General features: G+C 53.8%; 2 protein-coding genes across 10 annotated transcripts in view; one reads left to right on the top strand and one right to left on the bottom strand.

Annotated features, from left to right (window-relative positions):
• Positions 1–2038: 2038 nt before the first annotated feature.
• Positions 2039–10192, bottom strand: TRMT1 (tRNA methyltransferase 1). 3 transcript variants are annotated; one of them, XM_012810256.2, is made up of 18 exons: positions 9828–9914; positions 9332–9534; positions 9192–9247; positions 9043–9050; positions 8791–8939; positions 8437–8624; positions 7775–7890; positions 7582–7694; positions 5922–6070; positions 5678–5764; positions 5532–5601; positions 5311–5445; positions 5136–5221; positions 4632–4740; positions 4456–4532; positions 2611–2730; positions 2392–2521; positions 2042–2211 (listed from the first exon to the last, which is right to left on the bottom strand). In XM_012810256.2, exons 1-18 carry the CDS (start codon positions 9832–9834, stop codon positions 2098–2100), a joined length of 1917 nt encoding a protein of 638 aa, XP_012665710.1. In that variant the 5' UTR covers positions 9835–9914; the 3' UTR covers positions 2042–2097. The 3 variants fall into 3 exon arrangements, with proteins under 3 accessions (XP_023373805.1, XP_012665709.1, XP_012665710.1); XM_023518037.1 differs by lacking the exons at positions 9043–9050; positions 9828–9914 and adding an exon at positions 10174–10192 and having other exon boundaries at positions 2039–2211; positions 9332–9827; XM_012810255.2 differs by lacking the exon at positions 9043–9050 and having other exon boundaries at positions 2039–2211.
• Positions 10004–15592, top strand: part of NACC1 (nucleus accumbens associated 1) — a 24315-nt gene continuing 18726 nt past the window's right edge. For 3 of the 7 annotated variants that reach the window (XM_023518042.1, XM_023518039.1, XM_023518038.1), the window contains exons 1-2: positions 10004–10100; positions 10719–10811. The gene's annotated coding sequence lies outside the window, so the exon portion shown is untranslated. Of the gene's footprint in view, positions 10101–10718; positions 10812–11011; positions 11173–11398; positions 11485–15162; positions 15309–15592 lie in introns of those variants that run through there. The other 4 variants (XM_012810240.2, XM_023518040.1, XM_023518041.1 and 1 more) reach the window with 3 other exon arrangements.

The following is a 15592-nucleotide window of genomic DNA, read 5'->3' as shown; positions in this document are numbered from 1 at the left end:
CTTCAGGTCTTCTCCCTTCTTACTCCAGCACTGTTCCTACAGCCTGGTGAGTGTGCTGGCTCTGTCTTGCCAGAGCTGGCAGTCTGGATCAGGATGCAGGTTCCAGTGTCAGGCCAGCCTTTACTGTCCTGCTCTGTGCTCCAGGCCGCCCTGTTCCGCCCAGTCTTGGGCAGTGCCTCCTAGACGCTGGGGCAGGGGCAGCCTAGGGGGCAGCTAGAGGGCTGGGGCAGGGGCAGCCACCCGTGGCAGTGTAGGTCCCCTTAGGGAAAGTGAGCGGCTCCCAGGCCGCCCACCCTCTCCCCGACCCGGCAGCCCAGTTTCCTGCTTCTCACCCCTCTCCGGGTTCAGCGGCCAGAGGATGCTGGGCCTGGGCAGATAAGGGCCTGGCCGCCTGGCTGCGCCTGATAAGGAGCCGGGCTGACCCCGGAGGAAGCCGGTGGGCGGGGATCTCCCAGTACCAGCCTCTGGGTCCCGCCCCCAGCGGGCTGAGGTGGGCTGGACTTGAGCTGTCACCCCTCAGATCCTCACCTTTCCCTCTAGTTGGCTGGAGGGGCCCAGGTCCATTGGAGACCCTGGCCTCAGCAGGCAACTAGGAGGTGGAGGGAGTATCCAGATGCATGCAGGGGGTAAACTGATGGAGGAAAGCTGCAGCCTCTGGGTCAGCCCTCTGGCTTAGAACATCCTCTGCTCCAACATCAGTGCTGATGGTGAGGGAGGGCCCTTTCCACCCCACTCGGGCCTCGTGACCCAGGGGCCACCTCCTTCTCCTTACTCTGCCTGGTTCCTCTTTTTACAGAGCCCCTCCTGGCCTTTATATCACCCCCATCTGGGAGTGGGGCACCTGAGAGGGGACAGTTCTAACAGTCTTTTCTTGGATCCCCAGCCTGGGCAGGTGTCCCGGGCCCTCAGTGTACTACCCACAACACACATCCAGGCCCAAGAGAGGGAGACGAAGTGCTACAGCTGGGGAGTGGTGGGGTGGAGCAGGATTTCCTAGGGTGCCAGGACTGGTGTGACTTTCCATTAGATGACCCAAAGGTTCCCCACATTTCTGAGCCTCTTGGCCACAAAATCACATAGCTGCAACCATGTGGTCCCTGGCTCTCACCCCACAGCAACTGCATGATGAAATTCAAGATTCCCCATAAACTTCAGAAAGGGACACAGCTGGCTAGGTAGCAGTAGCCACACGACTGCCACCCACCTGGGGCAGTCATACTTTGCCCTCTGTGTATCTGGGCCCCCAGGCAAGCACCTAGCACTGACATTACCACTACCCTGCCAGGAACGGGGCAAAGCCCAGGACTCCACAATCAACAGATCCACTGCTTTTCTCCAGGAAACCAGTTTTAAGCATGTGAGTTAACCCTACAAGACAGGGTCTAAGATTTGACTCGGTTCATAAGTGGGGACAAAGGGTGCAAGAGGTGATCCTACACCAGGACTCTCCTTTAACGTTACATTACTAACCTCCTCACTGGGGGAGGGATGAGATGCAGCTCCTCCTCAGCACTGGGTATCTGGGCAGGAGCCTACCCCATCCCTCTGTGCGCATTCCCCCTCAGCCGCAGGGCAGGAAGCACCTGGTCTGAGGCGGATGCACGGGGCGCCTAGTTCCGGTCTGGCTTCCGCCACTGTGGCCCCAGGGGAGCTGGGCCAAAGAAACCAGGCGGCGAGGACTGACACGTAGGGGCTCCGGGGCTGGAGCTACCCCTGTGCACACGCCCACTTTAGATGGGGGCGGGAACAGAAGCCCCGCCGGTGCGAGTGCAGGCTGCCGCCCCGTGGCCACTGCAGGAACTGCAGGCACTGGCTCCACCGTGGGTGGGGCGTACCCAGTGACCCCTGCTGCAAAGGGCAGCTCCATCCCTCCGTACACACAGATTGCCCCAGACAGGCACATGCACCTAGTTCCCCAGGGAAGTTAAAAATCGAGGGACAGAGAAACAACAAACCCCAGTCATAACAGCTGGCTCAGTGGGCAGAGCCCCTCAGCCACATGGACAGGCTGCTTCCCCATACAGACGAATGACAATCAGGGGAAGGTGATATCTCTTTATTGGTTCAGTCTATTCTGGGCCTGTGGCAGCCCCAGGCTCAAGGGTTCTGACTGAAGATCTCTTGGCAGTCAGGGAGTGCCCCGTCAGCAGAGGCCCTGGGTGTTGGGGGGCTGTGGGAATAGCAGCACTGGTCTCCATGCTGACAAGTGCCCTGGTGGGAAGACAGTGGGTATGTCCGCACCTGGAGGTGAAAGCCCCCACCACTTCCTTTCTTTGATGCAGGGCTCACTTCCAAACACCTGCCTGGCTCTAGTTTCCCCCAGCTTATTCCCTGTTGCCCAGAAGAGGACCCACATGTTCCACAGTGGGAGAAAGGGAGGAAGTGCCTTACCTCCTTGAACCTCTTGCAAGTAAATGTCTTGAGCCGGGCAGCCCTCTGGGCTGGGTCCTCAGCCAGCTCTTTCCGCTTATTCTGCAGTAGCTTGCGTCTCTCCTCTATAGTTCCACTGGCCACCTTGCCCCTGTGCAAGGGGATGGGTAGCTGGCACCCACCTGGCCTATGCCCTCCCTTGCTCTGGCCAAGCCCCAGTCACACAACACTGCCACTTACCCAGGCCGGGCTCGGGGCCGAGGGCCCCAGTTAGCCTCTGGGTTGGCCTGGAAGCGCTTGAGTCCTCGCTGGCGGGAGCTGGGATTGGCATCTTCCCGGACGGTGAAGTTGGCCTGCAGCCTGGGCAAGTGGGGTGAGAGGTGGAGGGCTGGCAGCCACCAGCTATGAGGCAGGTATGCATGGACCACCCATCTTGTAGCACAAGGTATTTGCCCATGTTGGGATTCTCTCATTCATGTAATAAACATTTTAATTTACAACGGTGTGCCTACATTGTTCTCAGTGATGGGAATAATGAGCAAAATGGATAGAAAGTTGCTCCTGGGGCTGGGCTCAAGGGCTTATACCTATAATCTCAGCACTCTGGGAGGCAGAGACAGAGAGGATTGCTTGAGGCCAGGAGTTCAAGATCAGCCTGAGCAATACAGCGAGACCCACCTCTACAAACACTTCTAAAAAAATTAAGCCAGATGTAGGGGTGCATGCCTGAAGTTCCAGCTACCCAGGAGGTGAGGCAGGAGGATCCCCTGAACCCAGAAGTTTGAAGTTGCAGTGAACTATGATGATGCAACCACACTCTAGCCTGAGTGATAGAGCAAGACTCTGTATCCAGAAAAAAAAAAACACCCCCCAAAACCTGCCCCTGGTAATGTTGACTTTCGAATTGAGAAGATATGCAATAGAATAAATTGGAAATAAGTACATTACACTGTGTATCAGGGTAGGAGATAAGCATTTTGATAGAGGAAACAGGGAGATGGAGTGAAGGTTCAATGCTAAGATAGAAGGCTTCTCTGAGGAGACAATAACTGGAGATGAGGGAAGAGCCATGGGGGGACCTGGGGATAGGAGTTCCAGGGAAAGGGAGTAGCACATGCAAAGGCCCTGAGGTGGGAATATGCCTAGTAAATCTATGTGCAATGAGAAGGTAGGGCGGGCTTGGTGCCTGTGGCTCAACTGGCTAAGGTGCCAGCCACATACAGCTAAGGTGGCGGGTTCGAATCCAGCCCAGGCCTGCCAAACAACAATGACGGCTGCAACCAAAAAATAGCCGGGCATTGTGGCGGGCGCCTGTGGTCCCAGCTACTTGGGAGGCAGAGGCAGGAGACTCGCTTGAGCCCTGGAGTTGGAGGTTGCTGTGAACTGTGATGCCATGGCACTCTACCCAGGGGGACAGCTTGAGGCTCTGTCTCAAAAAAAAAAAAAAGAAAAAAAAAAGGTAGGGTGAAGCAGGGTGAGATGAGGGCAGGGATATGACAGCAAGCTGGTGGGTTATAGGTAGAACTCTGGCTTCTACTAAGTGAGCTGGGAGCCACAGAAGATCCTGACCAGAGGAGGGACATGCCCTGACTCAAGGTGTGCACAGGTACCCTTGCTGCTATGGGGTATCAGATGGTGAGGGGGGTGAAGGCAGAGTAGGAAAGGGAGACCAGGATGGGAAAAACTAAGCAGATTCCCACAGGACAGTGACTCATGCCTTTAATCCTAGCACTGTTGGAGGCCCAGGCAGGTAGAGCTCAAGATCAACCTGAGCAAAGAGCTAGATCCTGTCTCTAAAAAAATAGCGGGTATTGTAGTGGGTGCCGGTAGTCTCAGCTACTTGGGAGGCTAAGTTAAGATAATTGCTTGAGCCCAAAAGTGAGCTGTGAGCTATGATGCCCTGGCACTCTACTGAAGGCAATAAAGTGAGACTGTCTCTAAAAAAAAAAAAAAAAAAAGCAGATTCTGGTTCTCCCTTGAAAAATGAGGTATCTGCATGGGGAAGTATCTGTGTCATTTGCACACGTATGTGCTTGCTATACCTGCAGGCATCCCTGCTCCCCTTCTGCACAAACGTGCCTATACCTGGGCTTTACACTGAGGATGCGGAATGCTGGGCTGGTCTCTGACAGGCGCTCCCTCTTCACAGGACACTCCTTCTCCTGGGGGTAGAGGTCAGGGGTCAGTGCATGCTGGCCCCAGGGGGCCTCCAAGTGACTACCACCTGCCCTCCCACCCTTAGGCCATTAGCCTGGCCTCACCCAGCAGCGCATGATGTCCCAGAGAGCTGAAGCAGGGGCATCTGTCTTCACTGCATTCTTACAGGCATGGGAAAGAGAGACTCGGAAGCCAGCATGGAGGAGGGCTGACCTAGGGACCCACAAGGATCATGAGGTAGAGGCTGGATGCCAAGGCCCAGGCTCACACGTGTCTCATGAACTGTCGAGTTGCACTTCTCATGGTGACTACACACCAGTGATCATAATAGAATAACCCCCAGAAAGGACTCACAGTCTCTCTGATTTCTATTGTTTTTTTTTGTTGTTGTTATTTTGTTTTGTTTTGCAGTTTTTGGCCGGGGCTGGGTTTGAACCAACCACCTCTGGCATATGGGGCCTGTGTCCTACTCCTTTGAGCCACAGGTGCCGCCTTCTGATTTCTTTTGTAAGTACTTGTGCACAAGCCCTGGACTCCAAGGCGCAACATGCCCAAGGCTACCCTGTGGCTAAGAAAGGGCTCCTCCCCCTCCCCAGAGGACCCCTCACCGCAACTGTAGGAGGCTGGGTGTGTTGCAGTGGATAGTGCCACTGAGCTGGTCTAGTGTGTAGTAAAGAGGTACGTCCGGGAGCTCCTGTAAGGGGGTGTGGTGGAAGGGATGGGCTCAGGCAGAGATGGGTAGGCACAGGTGGAGCCCCCTCCCAGTCACAGCTTGGCCCCCACCTCAGTGATGACACTCAGGACCCCTCGGATCCGATCTGAGGTGTGGAAGCGGCTGGGGTTGGTGCTTACAGCATCCAGAACGTGACTCACAAAGTCCAGATCATGTATGGCCTCTGCCCACACAGGACCACCAAGCTGCAGACGTACAAAGGAGAGGTGACCAGGGAACATGACCTCTGGGACACCTGGCATACTCCTCACTTCCCCTGACCTGGCTTTACCTGGTGTCGCTGCCCACAGTACTCGCACTCGGAGGTCACAGGGGGACCACAGGCCGCAGAGTACTTGACCCTGCACAGAGAGGGGAGATTAAGGGGTGGCAACTGGGACACCTCTTCACCCTCTTCACCAACAAACCCTTGCTCACCTGCCACCAGGGGCTCCTGATGTTTTGCCAAGGCGCTGGAGGTGGAAGGTACCACAACCCACACACTGGAATACTAGTGCCTGCTTGCTGTAGAGGGTACCAGGAGTGACCACGAGTTCTCAGTGTGGTCACTACATCCCAAATTCTCCCTTGGTCTGGCTCAATCCCCTTTAAAATCCCCAAGTACCCCCGGGGCAAGGTCTTATCTCCTCAATTCATCACCCTCCCCCGACACCAAGCTGACCTGGCTGAGGCCTTGACCTTGGCCTGGCCAGTGAAGACACGAACAAAAACACGCACATAGAAGTCGGCGCTGATACTGAGTAGTGGCACCACAAAACGCTGGTAGCAATTGGCGTGGAGGTCCAGGCTGTGCAGGATGATTCTCAGGGCCTGGGGGTGGGTGGGTGTCATCCCTCCTTCCACTGTCCCTGGCACCCCACCACCAGCACAGGCTGAGGGCCAGACCCCTGGGTTCCAAACCTAGTCCTGGTAGGACCCTGGACACGTGAATACCACCACTTCTGTGCATCTCACTTTCCTTATTTGCAAAATCACAACAGTCCTTACCTCTCTGTGGCCCTGCTGGCGGCATTCAATGACTGAGGAATGCACAGGCCCAATAAATGGAACCTATTTCTTTCTTCCTTTTTTTTTGAGACAGAGTCTCACTTTATCGCCCTCGGTAGAGTGCCATGGCGTCACAGCTCACAGCAACCTCCAACTCCTGGGCTTAGGCAATTCTCTCTCTTGCCTCAGCCCCCTAAGTAGCTGGGACTACAAGTGTCCACTAGAACGCCCAGCTATTTTTTTTGTTGCAGTTTGGCTGGGGCCGGGTTTGAACTCGCCACCTTTGGTATATGGGGCTGAAGCCCTACCCACTGAGCCACAGGCATCCCCCAAATGGAACCTATTTCAATTAGCACTATCAGCAAGCACTGCAGAGTGTACTGTGGGCAGAGGACCTATGTTCTGGTGCTGTGGGCAGGAATTGGGGACACTAGGTGATATAGAACTGCCAGGAAACTCTGACATGGGAAAGGAAGCATTTCCCAAAATGACATGAAGACAGAGCCTTTATAGAACAAGCACAAGGGCTCCTCCTTTCCCAGCCCCTCAACATAGCTCCAGCCTTCTTGAATCCCCATAGCAACACAAGAGGGCCGGGCCATCGTCATGCCCATTCTATAGTAAATGCAAAAACTGAGGCTCAAATCAGTGGCTCATACCTAAAATCTTAGAACTCTGGGAGGCTGAGACAGGTGGATTGCTCAAGACCAGGAGTTTGAGACGAGCCTGAGTAAGAATGAGAACCCATCTCTAATAAAAATAGAAAAATTAGCTGGGTGTGGTGGCGGGTGCCTGTAGTCCCAGCTACTTGGGAGGCTGAGTCAGAAGGATCACTCTAGCCCAGGAGTTTCAGGTTACATTGAGCTATGATGACACCACTATACTCCAGACTGGGTAATGGAGTGACACCCTGTCTCAAAAAAAAAATACAAAAAAAACCCCAAAACAAAAAGGAAACAACTGAGCCCTGGAAAGGCAAAGTTGAGTCACTTGCTCAGAGCTACTAGCAAAGGTAGGATTTGAATGTAGACCTAGAAAAATGACCTAAAATTTTTTTTGTTAAGTTGTTATAACCCCAAATAATAGAACAATGTATCCACCCACTCTTAGAATCCTAGGCAAAGCCACTGGCCCCAAATACCCATGATAAGCAGACCATATTCTTAGGAGCTATGCCAGTTAAAAACGTGCTTGTCATTAATAACCTGGGACAGATCTGGCCCTAGCTGCCTGCAGGAAACTGAGTGAGTCTGAGGGGTGGGAAGGTGCAGTGGGGGGTCAGAGAGACAACTTAAGAGCTCTGATATCCCTGGCCAGCTGGCAGGGCCCCTCACCATCTCATGGCAGGCCCGGCTTTTGAGGGCCATGGCCCCATACTTGCTGTAGCATGTCTCCCCACTGTTTCCTGCCAGCACCGCCATGTCCGTGCAGGTCACACACAGCAACCCTGTGGGGAGGGGCTGGACAGTGAGGACCCTCCAAATACTGCAAACCCGGCTCCATACCCCAGCATCAGCCCAGTCTCACCTCCTTCGCTCACAGCCTGCACAGCTGCGTCCAGGAAAGGGGCAGGGCTGCCATAGGGGTCCAGGTCAATGACATCAAACCTCTCTGACACTCGCTGGTGCTGGTACATCAGCATCCTGGGTGCAAGAGGGCCAGGTCCTCAGCCTTCTGCAGCAGTTACCTGCTCTGTTCCCTATACATGTTACAGTGCAATGAACTCAGGGACCAGTTTCCCAGGGTTGGCCATGTATTAACTGCATGATTACCCTCCTTAGATGGACCTTAGTCTATCCACCTATAACAATGACAATGACAATAGCCAATATTGAGATAGGACATACATGCCTGGAATTGTTTCAAGCAGTTTATAGATTTGTTAACACATTTAACCATGTAATCTTCCAAACAACTCCATGGGCTGGGAACTATTATTGCTCCCTTTGTAGATGAGGAAACAAACCAAATGCTACTTATTTCTGGCAAAGAGTATGGGCTACATAGTCATTATCTATTATTTAATCAGCACAGCAATCCCTGCAAAACTACTGTTCTCATTTGACAGATAAGGAAACTAGGGCTCAGAGAGGCTAAGTCCCAAGGTCATACAGTGAGAATATGATGGAACCAGGATTTGACCCCAGGCAGCCTTGCTCCAATGCTAGGCTGTGGTGCCCCAAACCTACCGGGCATCTGCCTGGCTGGGCTGTACTAGATGGGCCACATCATTGAGCTGCACATTACGGTGCATAAGATCCATGGCTCGGGCAGATGCATCATTGGCAACCACAGATCGGAGTCCAGGCACCTCTCGGGCAAATCGAATGGAACGTAGGCCGGAAGCTGCCAGGCCCTCCAACACCTGTAGGCCTTCCTGTTGGAGTAAGCAGGGAGTCCCACTCACATCTCAATCTCCATCCTCTTCTGGGCCCCAAAGAGCTTCCATCACCCAATTCCTATGGCTCTCCCCCTCCAGGAGCCCTCCTCCCTCTGCCACCCACTAAATTACAGAGCTGCCACCCCCTATGCTCAGGTCCCACCTCACAGATCTCCCCTACGACGGCTGTTCGAGAATGGTCTCCTGGAGCTGGGTTTTCACTCTCTTTCTCTTTCAGTTCAACCTTTTCCTCCTTTTGCTCCGACAAGGCCACAACCACCTTTTGCAGGTCTTTCTCACCTGGCACCTTGACTGCCACCACCCAAAAGGCACAAGTCAGGGAGTATGAAAGCCCCTTCTGAGAAACCTCCCCTTAATCTTTAGAAAACAAGAGATGAGTGGAAGAAAATCTTACCGAAGGTCCTAGGGAAAGGCTGAGGGAGCACAGCTCAGGGCATACTATGTAGCTGGAGCCTTTCTGGGGTTTGGGGAGAGAGAGGCCCAGGCAAGGAGAGAGCTTTGGGTAACCCCCAACCCACCAGGAACCTGGAACTCCCCACTCACTCTGGATTCCTTTGGCTGCAAGCTTCATGCGAGCAAACTCGGTGATCACAGCACATCTGTAGGAGACAGAAGATCAGCTCATACTCCTTCATCCTCATTGACCACTCCACTCAACCAGGCTGACCCCTGCCCCTGCTCACGTTAGGTCCCGGTTGAACTCCTGCACCGGGTTGTAAAAGACCTCGTTGGTGCTGGGGAAGGCGATCTTGGCAGCTCCCTCGGTGATTGTCGTCTCCTGAACCTCCCATGGGCACTCTTCTGCGCAAAGTCCAGTGCCGTTCTCCATCGCTGCTGGATTCAGCGGCCTTTGAGACTCCCCCTCCGCAAACCAACTCTATAGAGACTACGGGCGGATCAGAGAGCGAGACTTAGCCATGGAATTTCTCATGTGAATCATCTATAGGCACTTCTGCCCTCCAGGCCAGGCTCGAGGGACAGGAAGGGCATAGAGAGAGGATCAGACAGTTGTATTCCCGGGCCAGTATCCCTCGCATCTATAAAATAGGGACTAAGGAGATCCTGCGGCCTCGGTAAACTGACACCACTTCATTGTCGGAGGGACTGAGCCCTGAGAAGCCCTCGTTCGAGCCTTCCTTCGGTCCGAATCCCTGCTCGCGCTGTCCAGCTCCTTCTCACCTTTCATGGAACAGAAAACCGAACTAGTTTTAGTGCACGTTTCCTGAATTAAGACGTGGGCGCCACCATGCTGGCACAGTAGGTAGGCAAATCACATGACAATAGTTAGCCAATCAGTGAAGCTATCTACGGATGGCAGTCGGGATCAAAATGCCCCCACAAAGGAAGCGCGCTGAACTCTGTGCAGGGTCCCTTAATCACTGCAGCTCCCTTGGAGAACACGTAACTAGTCCCATTTCAGAGATGAGGAATTTGTGGCTCAGAAAAAGGGCGGTAAGCGGAGAAACCAAACATCTACTGAAGGTCCTCTGTGTGCTGGGCTCTCTCGGGACCTCACTTTCCTTACCTCTTAAATAAAAATCTTAGTTTCCAAGGTAGAGCAAAGGTTAAATGACAATGCCTGGAAGGTGTGCAAAGCAGTCAGTCTCACGTAAGCGCGCAGTAGTTTCTAAGCAGTGTATTAAGGCAAGAGTGTAATGATCTCGGTCGCCTAGTTTGAGTCTCAACTCATCCTGCTACTTTTTCTTAAATCTGTACTTAAGTTCTCCCATTCGCAAAATGGGCAAGAGTTTTTCTGACATTAGTTACTAGGTCGTGGTGAGAATTAAACAAGTTGGTGCAAGTAAAATGTTAACGGAATCTGGCATCCGATAAGCATCATATAAGTCTTAGCTTTTATTGTCGCTTGAGCCTGGGCTTAAATCCTGGCACCCGCCATCACTTCCTTGCTGTGTGATATTTAATAGGTTTCTTCATCTCTGTTCCTCCGTGTGTGTGTGTAACAGTTCCTATATAAAAATGCTACTGTAAAGTTTAAACGAGCTAGTTCCCATAAACAGCCTAGAATAGTGCCTGGCACCATAAATAGCAGTCACTGTTTTTGTTTTACAGGACTCTAAAGTTCAGAAAGATAGAGCGACTTGCCCAAGGTCGCGGGACTAGAAGGTGGCGGGGTCGGGATTTGAACAACCCAGCAGAGCCAACGTACGTATAGGCGAGGATCTCAGGGGCGTACAGAGGAGACCGAGCCTGGAAGAAGGGGCGCGCTCGGAGCTCGGCTGGCCTGGCCTAGGGGGCGGGGCCTGGAGGCGGTGCGCGGGCGTGGCCGCAGCCGCTCCTCCCTGGCCCTGCTGCGGCGGCGGCGCGGCTTGCGCTGGTTCGGTGCTCGGTTGGGGCGGCCTGGCCCACAATGAATGGCCGCCGCGGCTGCCGCTGCTGCTGAAGCGGAGGCCGCGGAGGCGGAGGCCGAGGCCCCGGCGCAGGGGGGCGCGCCCCGGGCGCAGGCCCGGCCCCAGCCGCCGCTGCGGAGCCCGCCGGGAGTTCCCGGAGCGTGGCCACGGTGCAGGTGAGGCTGCCCGCCCCAGCCCCGGTTCTGGCCTCCTCCCGCTGGGGCGGCCTGAGGGCTAAAAGGGGAGGGCCTGGGGGTTTTCTCTGACAGAGGAGGAGTTGGGCCGCAGCCTGAACTGTGCTCGAGCCCGCGAGTGTGCAGAGCCCGGCCACCGCAGACGGCCTTGAGCGTCCAGCCCCGGGCCGGGCCTCGGGGTGTTCGAGCGGCGGGATCGGGCCGAGACCCCCACCATCACTCCCAGTGAGGGGGCCAGGTCGGGCAGGGCAGGTCCCGGTGGCTCCGGGAGGTTGAGGAACCGGAGGAGGAAAAGTGAGGAGACTCTTGGAGATGCCGGAGGGGGAGGGGAAGAGTCGGACTCCGGGCCGGCCGAGTGGGGGAGGAGAGGAGAGCTGCGCGGCCGGAGGGAAACGGCCCCTAGGGGGGCGGGGAGAGGCCTGTCCCGCAGGTACGGTCGGGGCGCCGGAGGTGGGTGGGTCAAGTTACATGCCTGGGGGCGGTTGAGAAGAAGCCCAGGAAGTGGGGCATGGTGGGTGTGGGCGGAGTTAGTTCGGGTGGGGGCGAATAGGAGATCCCGGAGATGATTGCCGGGGTGGCATGAGGTCAGCGCTCTAAGAGATGTTGGGGGAAGGCTAACTTCGGGAGCAACTATAGGAGCTTTGGAAGTCGGGACAGGCAGAACCTTTGGCTAGGCTAGGGGGGATGTGGGGGCAGGTCAGGAAAAACTAGTGCGGCCAGAAAGTGTATGCCAAGATGTACCCCCTCACTTCCAAGTGTTAGCTCAGGATCACACTCATGGCTTTTTCTTTTTCTCACAACTTATCCCTGAAGCCTCTAAGTCTCTGACCTACCCCTTGGGCAAGCCTTTACCAATTGTTCAAAGACACTGGCCAGTGGTGTTTGTGTGGGCAGCTGGAGACAATTTGAACACCTAACTCAGGCATTTTGTTTACCACCGGGATTACCCTCACCCACTACTTCCCCACACATCTCCAAGAAGCAGCCCAACAGACATTACTTGAGTGTCTTAGGGTCCTGGATTCTTTGTGTGACCGGAGCCTGGAGGCCCAAGCCTGGGGGATAGGACCTCGCAGTGGCCACCATATACCATGGCCTCCCAGGCACCAGTTCCCTGAGCCTGAATTCTGTGGGTCGCCTCCCTGGAGATGAAGAATTGGGGAGGTGAGCAAATAAATCCGTGCTAATCCTGATTTGGAGGCTAATGATGGGGTGAAGGCAGGTTGCAAAGAAGAGGTTAAGAGGATCCTGAAATCAGGCATCCATCCTCTGGTCCTGGCCTTTGGACTTACCAGGCACAGGACTCTACCTCTGGGTTGCTCATCCTGAGCCAGGCCCTGTGCTGAGCTTGCTGGTGGGATGAGCTCATTGATGGCTCACCACCACTGGGTCAGCTTAGTCCTCTGTGGTCCAGACAAGGAAGCTGAGGCTGGGGGGGTGGGGTGGGTGGTGGTGGTGGTGTGGCTTGTCCCAGGTCATGTGACTAGATAGTGGCTGAACTGGGATTGAGTGACTCTCAAACCCATTGTTGCCCGGTTGGCCTTTCAGGGACATTACTGAAGGAGCTTCTCATTGTTCCAGATTTCCTAGTGGGGATTCTTGGCCCAGGCCTTTCCTCCTGCCCCTCCCAAAGGATGGGTCAGTCCCCAGTTGGGACAGGCTGAGTTTCCCTGGTGTCCCAGGGGACTGGAACAGTGGAAACTTCTTTATTAGAGGCCTGGTCACCCCTTTTCCTTCATTGCCCTTTTGGGAGCCAGAAGGTCAGGGTTATGGAACTGTGGGCTGGCCGTGGGAAGTGATCATGAGGATGGAGTCTGGTACTAGAGCTGGATTTTGCTTTGCTTGCCTGGGTTATTTGGCCCCCAGTAGAACTGTGTTGCTTTTGTTCCTTTTTTCTGGGCTAATTGCAAGGCTGTTACCAGGGTGTTCTCGGGACTTTGATTTTAGATCCTCAGCACCTGAGGCAGGAGACACACACTGCTGGGTCAAATGATATCAGCCAGTTCTTCCAGGTTTAATGATGGGTTGTCACCCTAATTCCCCTTTTCCCCTTTCTCGCTCTAGTTCCCAGGACTACCCACCCCCAAACCTGTGCCCTGCCCTTCTCTCTGGGTGGCCTGCTGGTGCTGGGAGTAGGAACTGAGTCCACAGCCCCACATAAAGAGACTGACCTTCCTGTCTGATTGGTCCAGAGCTTGCTGCAGGGACTGGTGCACACAGAGAGGGTTGGGAGTGGAAGTACCATGCAGTCACTCAGCTAAAACAGGGACAGAGACTGATGGGAGCTGGCCCAGATATGTGAATGGCTGAGAAGGGGATCTGGCCTGGAGCTGGAAGACCAGGTGCTGGTAATAACTGCTTCTTAGTGAGAATGTAGCAGTGACTGTGGGGCAAGTGCAACAAGTAGATGGCTCATTAGGACAGTTGTGGCTCATGCCTGTAACCCTAGCACTCTGGAATCTGAAGCCTGTGGCTTGCTTGAGCGTAGGAGTTTGAGAACTGTCTGAGCAAGAGAAAGACCCCTGTCTCTATTAAAAATAGAAAAACTCACTGGGCTTTGTAGCAGGTGCTGTAGTCCTAGCTACTCAGGAGGCTGAGGCAGGAGGATCTCTTGAGCCCAAGAGTTTGAGGTTGCTGTCTCTGTCTCAAAAAAACAGTTTTATTTCGATGCTGGGGGCCAGCTCTCTACTGGGAAGTAGGGGGTGGCAGCAGCTCTGAGTAACAGATCTGGAGCAGCTTGCTCTCAGGCATCTCTCATTCTAGTGAAGGTGATGCCCTCAGACAAGCAAACAATCAGGATAACTTCTACATTTATTATGTTTACAAAAGGGTGAAGTTGTGGTGAGCTAGTGAGGAATGGAGAGATTTCCACTGGGTGATCCGGATGGCTTCCGAAGGCAATGATCTGCATAATAACAAATTATTGGCCAGGTGCAGGGGCCCATAGTTGTAATCTGAGCACTCTGAGAAGGCCAGGGCCCAAAGATCACTTGAGACCAGCCTCAGCAAGACCAAGACCGCCTTCTTTACCAGAAATAGAAAAAATTAGCCAGGCATGGTGTCATGGGCCTGTAGTCCCTGTTACTTGGGAGGCTGGGCTGAGGCCAGAGGATCCTTGAGCCCAGAAGTTGGAGAATGCAATGAGCTATGGTGACACCACTACATCTGCACTCGAGCCTGGGCAACAAGTGAGACTTTCTTAAAAAAAAAAAAAAAAAGAAGAAGAAGGAAGGAAGGAAGGAAGATAAGAAAAAAAAGAAATATGCTGGGGGTTTGGGGGCAGCTTTGGGGCTGGGAGGAGCTAGTGTTCTAGGCCTGAAGACCAGCACATTCACAGCTTTTGTTAAGTATAAAGGCCAATCTCTTGCTAATTGTTCTGAACATTTTATCTTTGTTAGAGTGATACTAGCCTAGAGACTGAGACCCTTACAGCTACAGCAAGAAAAGCCTGGCTCAGGGTCTCCTGGATCTCCCCATAGCTCCCAGTTGAAAGTTTAGACACTTTGGCCTGCATCCAGGGTAAGTTGAAATCTGGCACCCTGGCTGGGTACCCGGGGAGCCCCAGCTGGTTCTTGAGCTGGGCTTTGAGGAAATCTTAGTTTTAGTCAGTCTTACAGGATCTTTGAGCTGGGTCAGCCTGGAGGCACAGGAAAGAGTTAGGGGTTGGGACAGAGAGGCCTGAGCCCAGAGTTAGCCTGAGATGGAGAAAGTGAGCCTGACAGGCTTGGGTGGGGCACTGTAGCTGAAAAAAACCCAGGCAGTGTTCCTTGCCATTTTATTCCTTCTCTTCGGTCCTCCCTACCCTTACCAAGCCCTCTTGGATTGCTTTGAACACTTTGTACATTTTAACTCATTTAAGCCCATGACTAGCAAGTCCTGCCTCTTGTCATCACCGTTTGGGACATATGGAAACTGAGGCACAAGTCCTTCCCTCACAGCAGCTCCAGAGCAACCTGCCAATTGTTTCCGAATCTTGCAGCCAGCCTGTGCTGTCCCCAAGCTACCTACATGTCCCTTGCCTCTCCAGGTTTTCTGTGTCCCCTCAGCCCAGAATGCCATCCCCTGGAGAGCTTTCTTGCCTGCAGAACTGGGGAGCTGGGACTGGGCCTGCCAAACAGGTTGGTGTGAGGACCCGGTGATCCTGCAGAGGTGATATGTTAAAGGTTGTATTGTCTAGACCCTAAGGACTGAGGACTTCGTTTCAGAGTCGTGTTTTCTGAATTAAGCAGAGGGAGAGGGTAGGTAAAGATGAGAGTAAAATTTCACAGTTAGCACTATAATACTCAGCCATAAATGAGAAAGGGCAGAGGTCTTGCCCCCCTGTGCCTCAGTTTCCCCCTCTGATGAGTAGGTACAGGCAGGCGTACCTGTACCTCAGTGATTCTTTTTTTTTTTTTTTTTT

This window comes from Otolemur garnettii, unplaced genomic scaffold (assembly GCF_000181295.1).
Source record: "Otolemur garnettii isolate 467f Iridium unplaced genomic scaffold, OtoGar3 scaffold00127, whole genome shotgun sequence".
In the NCBI taxonomy this organism is placed as follows: Eukaryota; Metazoa; Chordata; class Mammalia; order Primates; family Galagidae; genus Otolemur; species Otolemur garnettii.
Note: the sequence above shows the minus strand (reverse complement) of the source record. Positions and strands in the feature narration are given on the sequence as shown.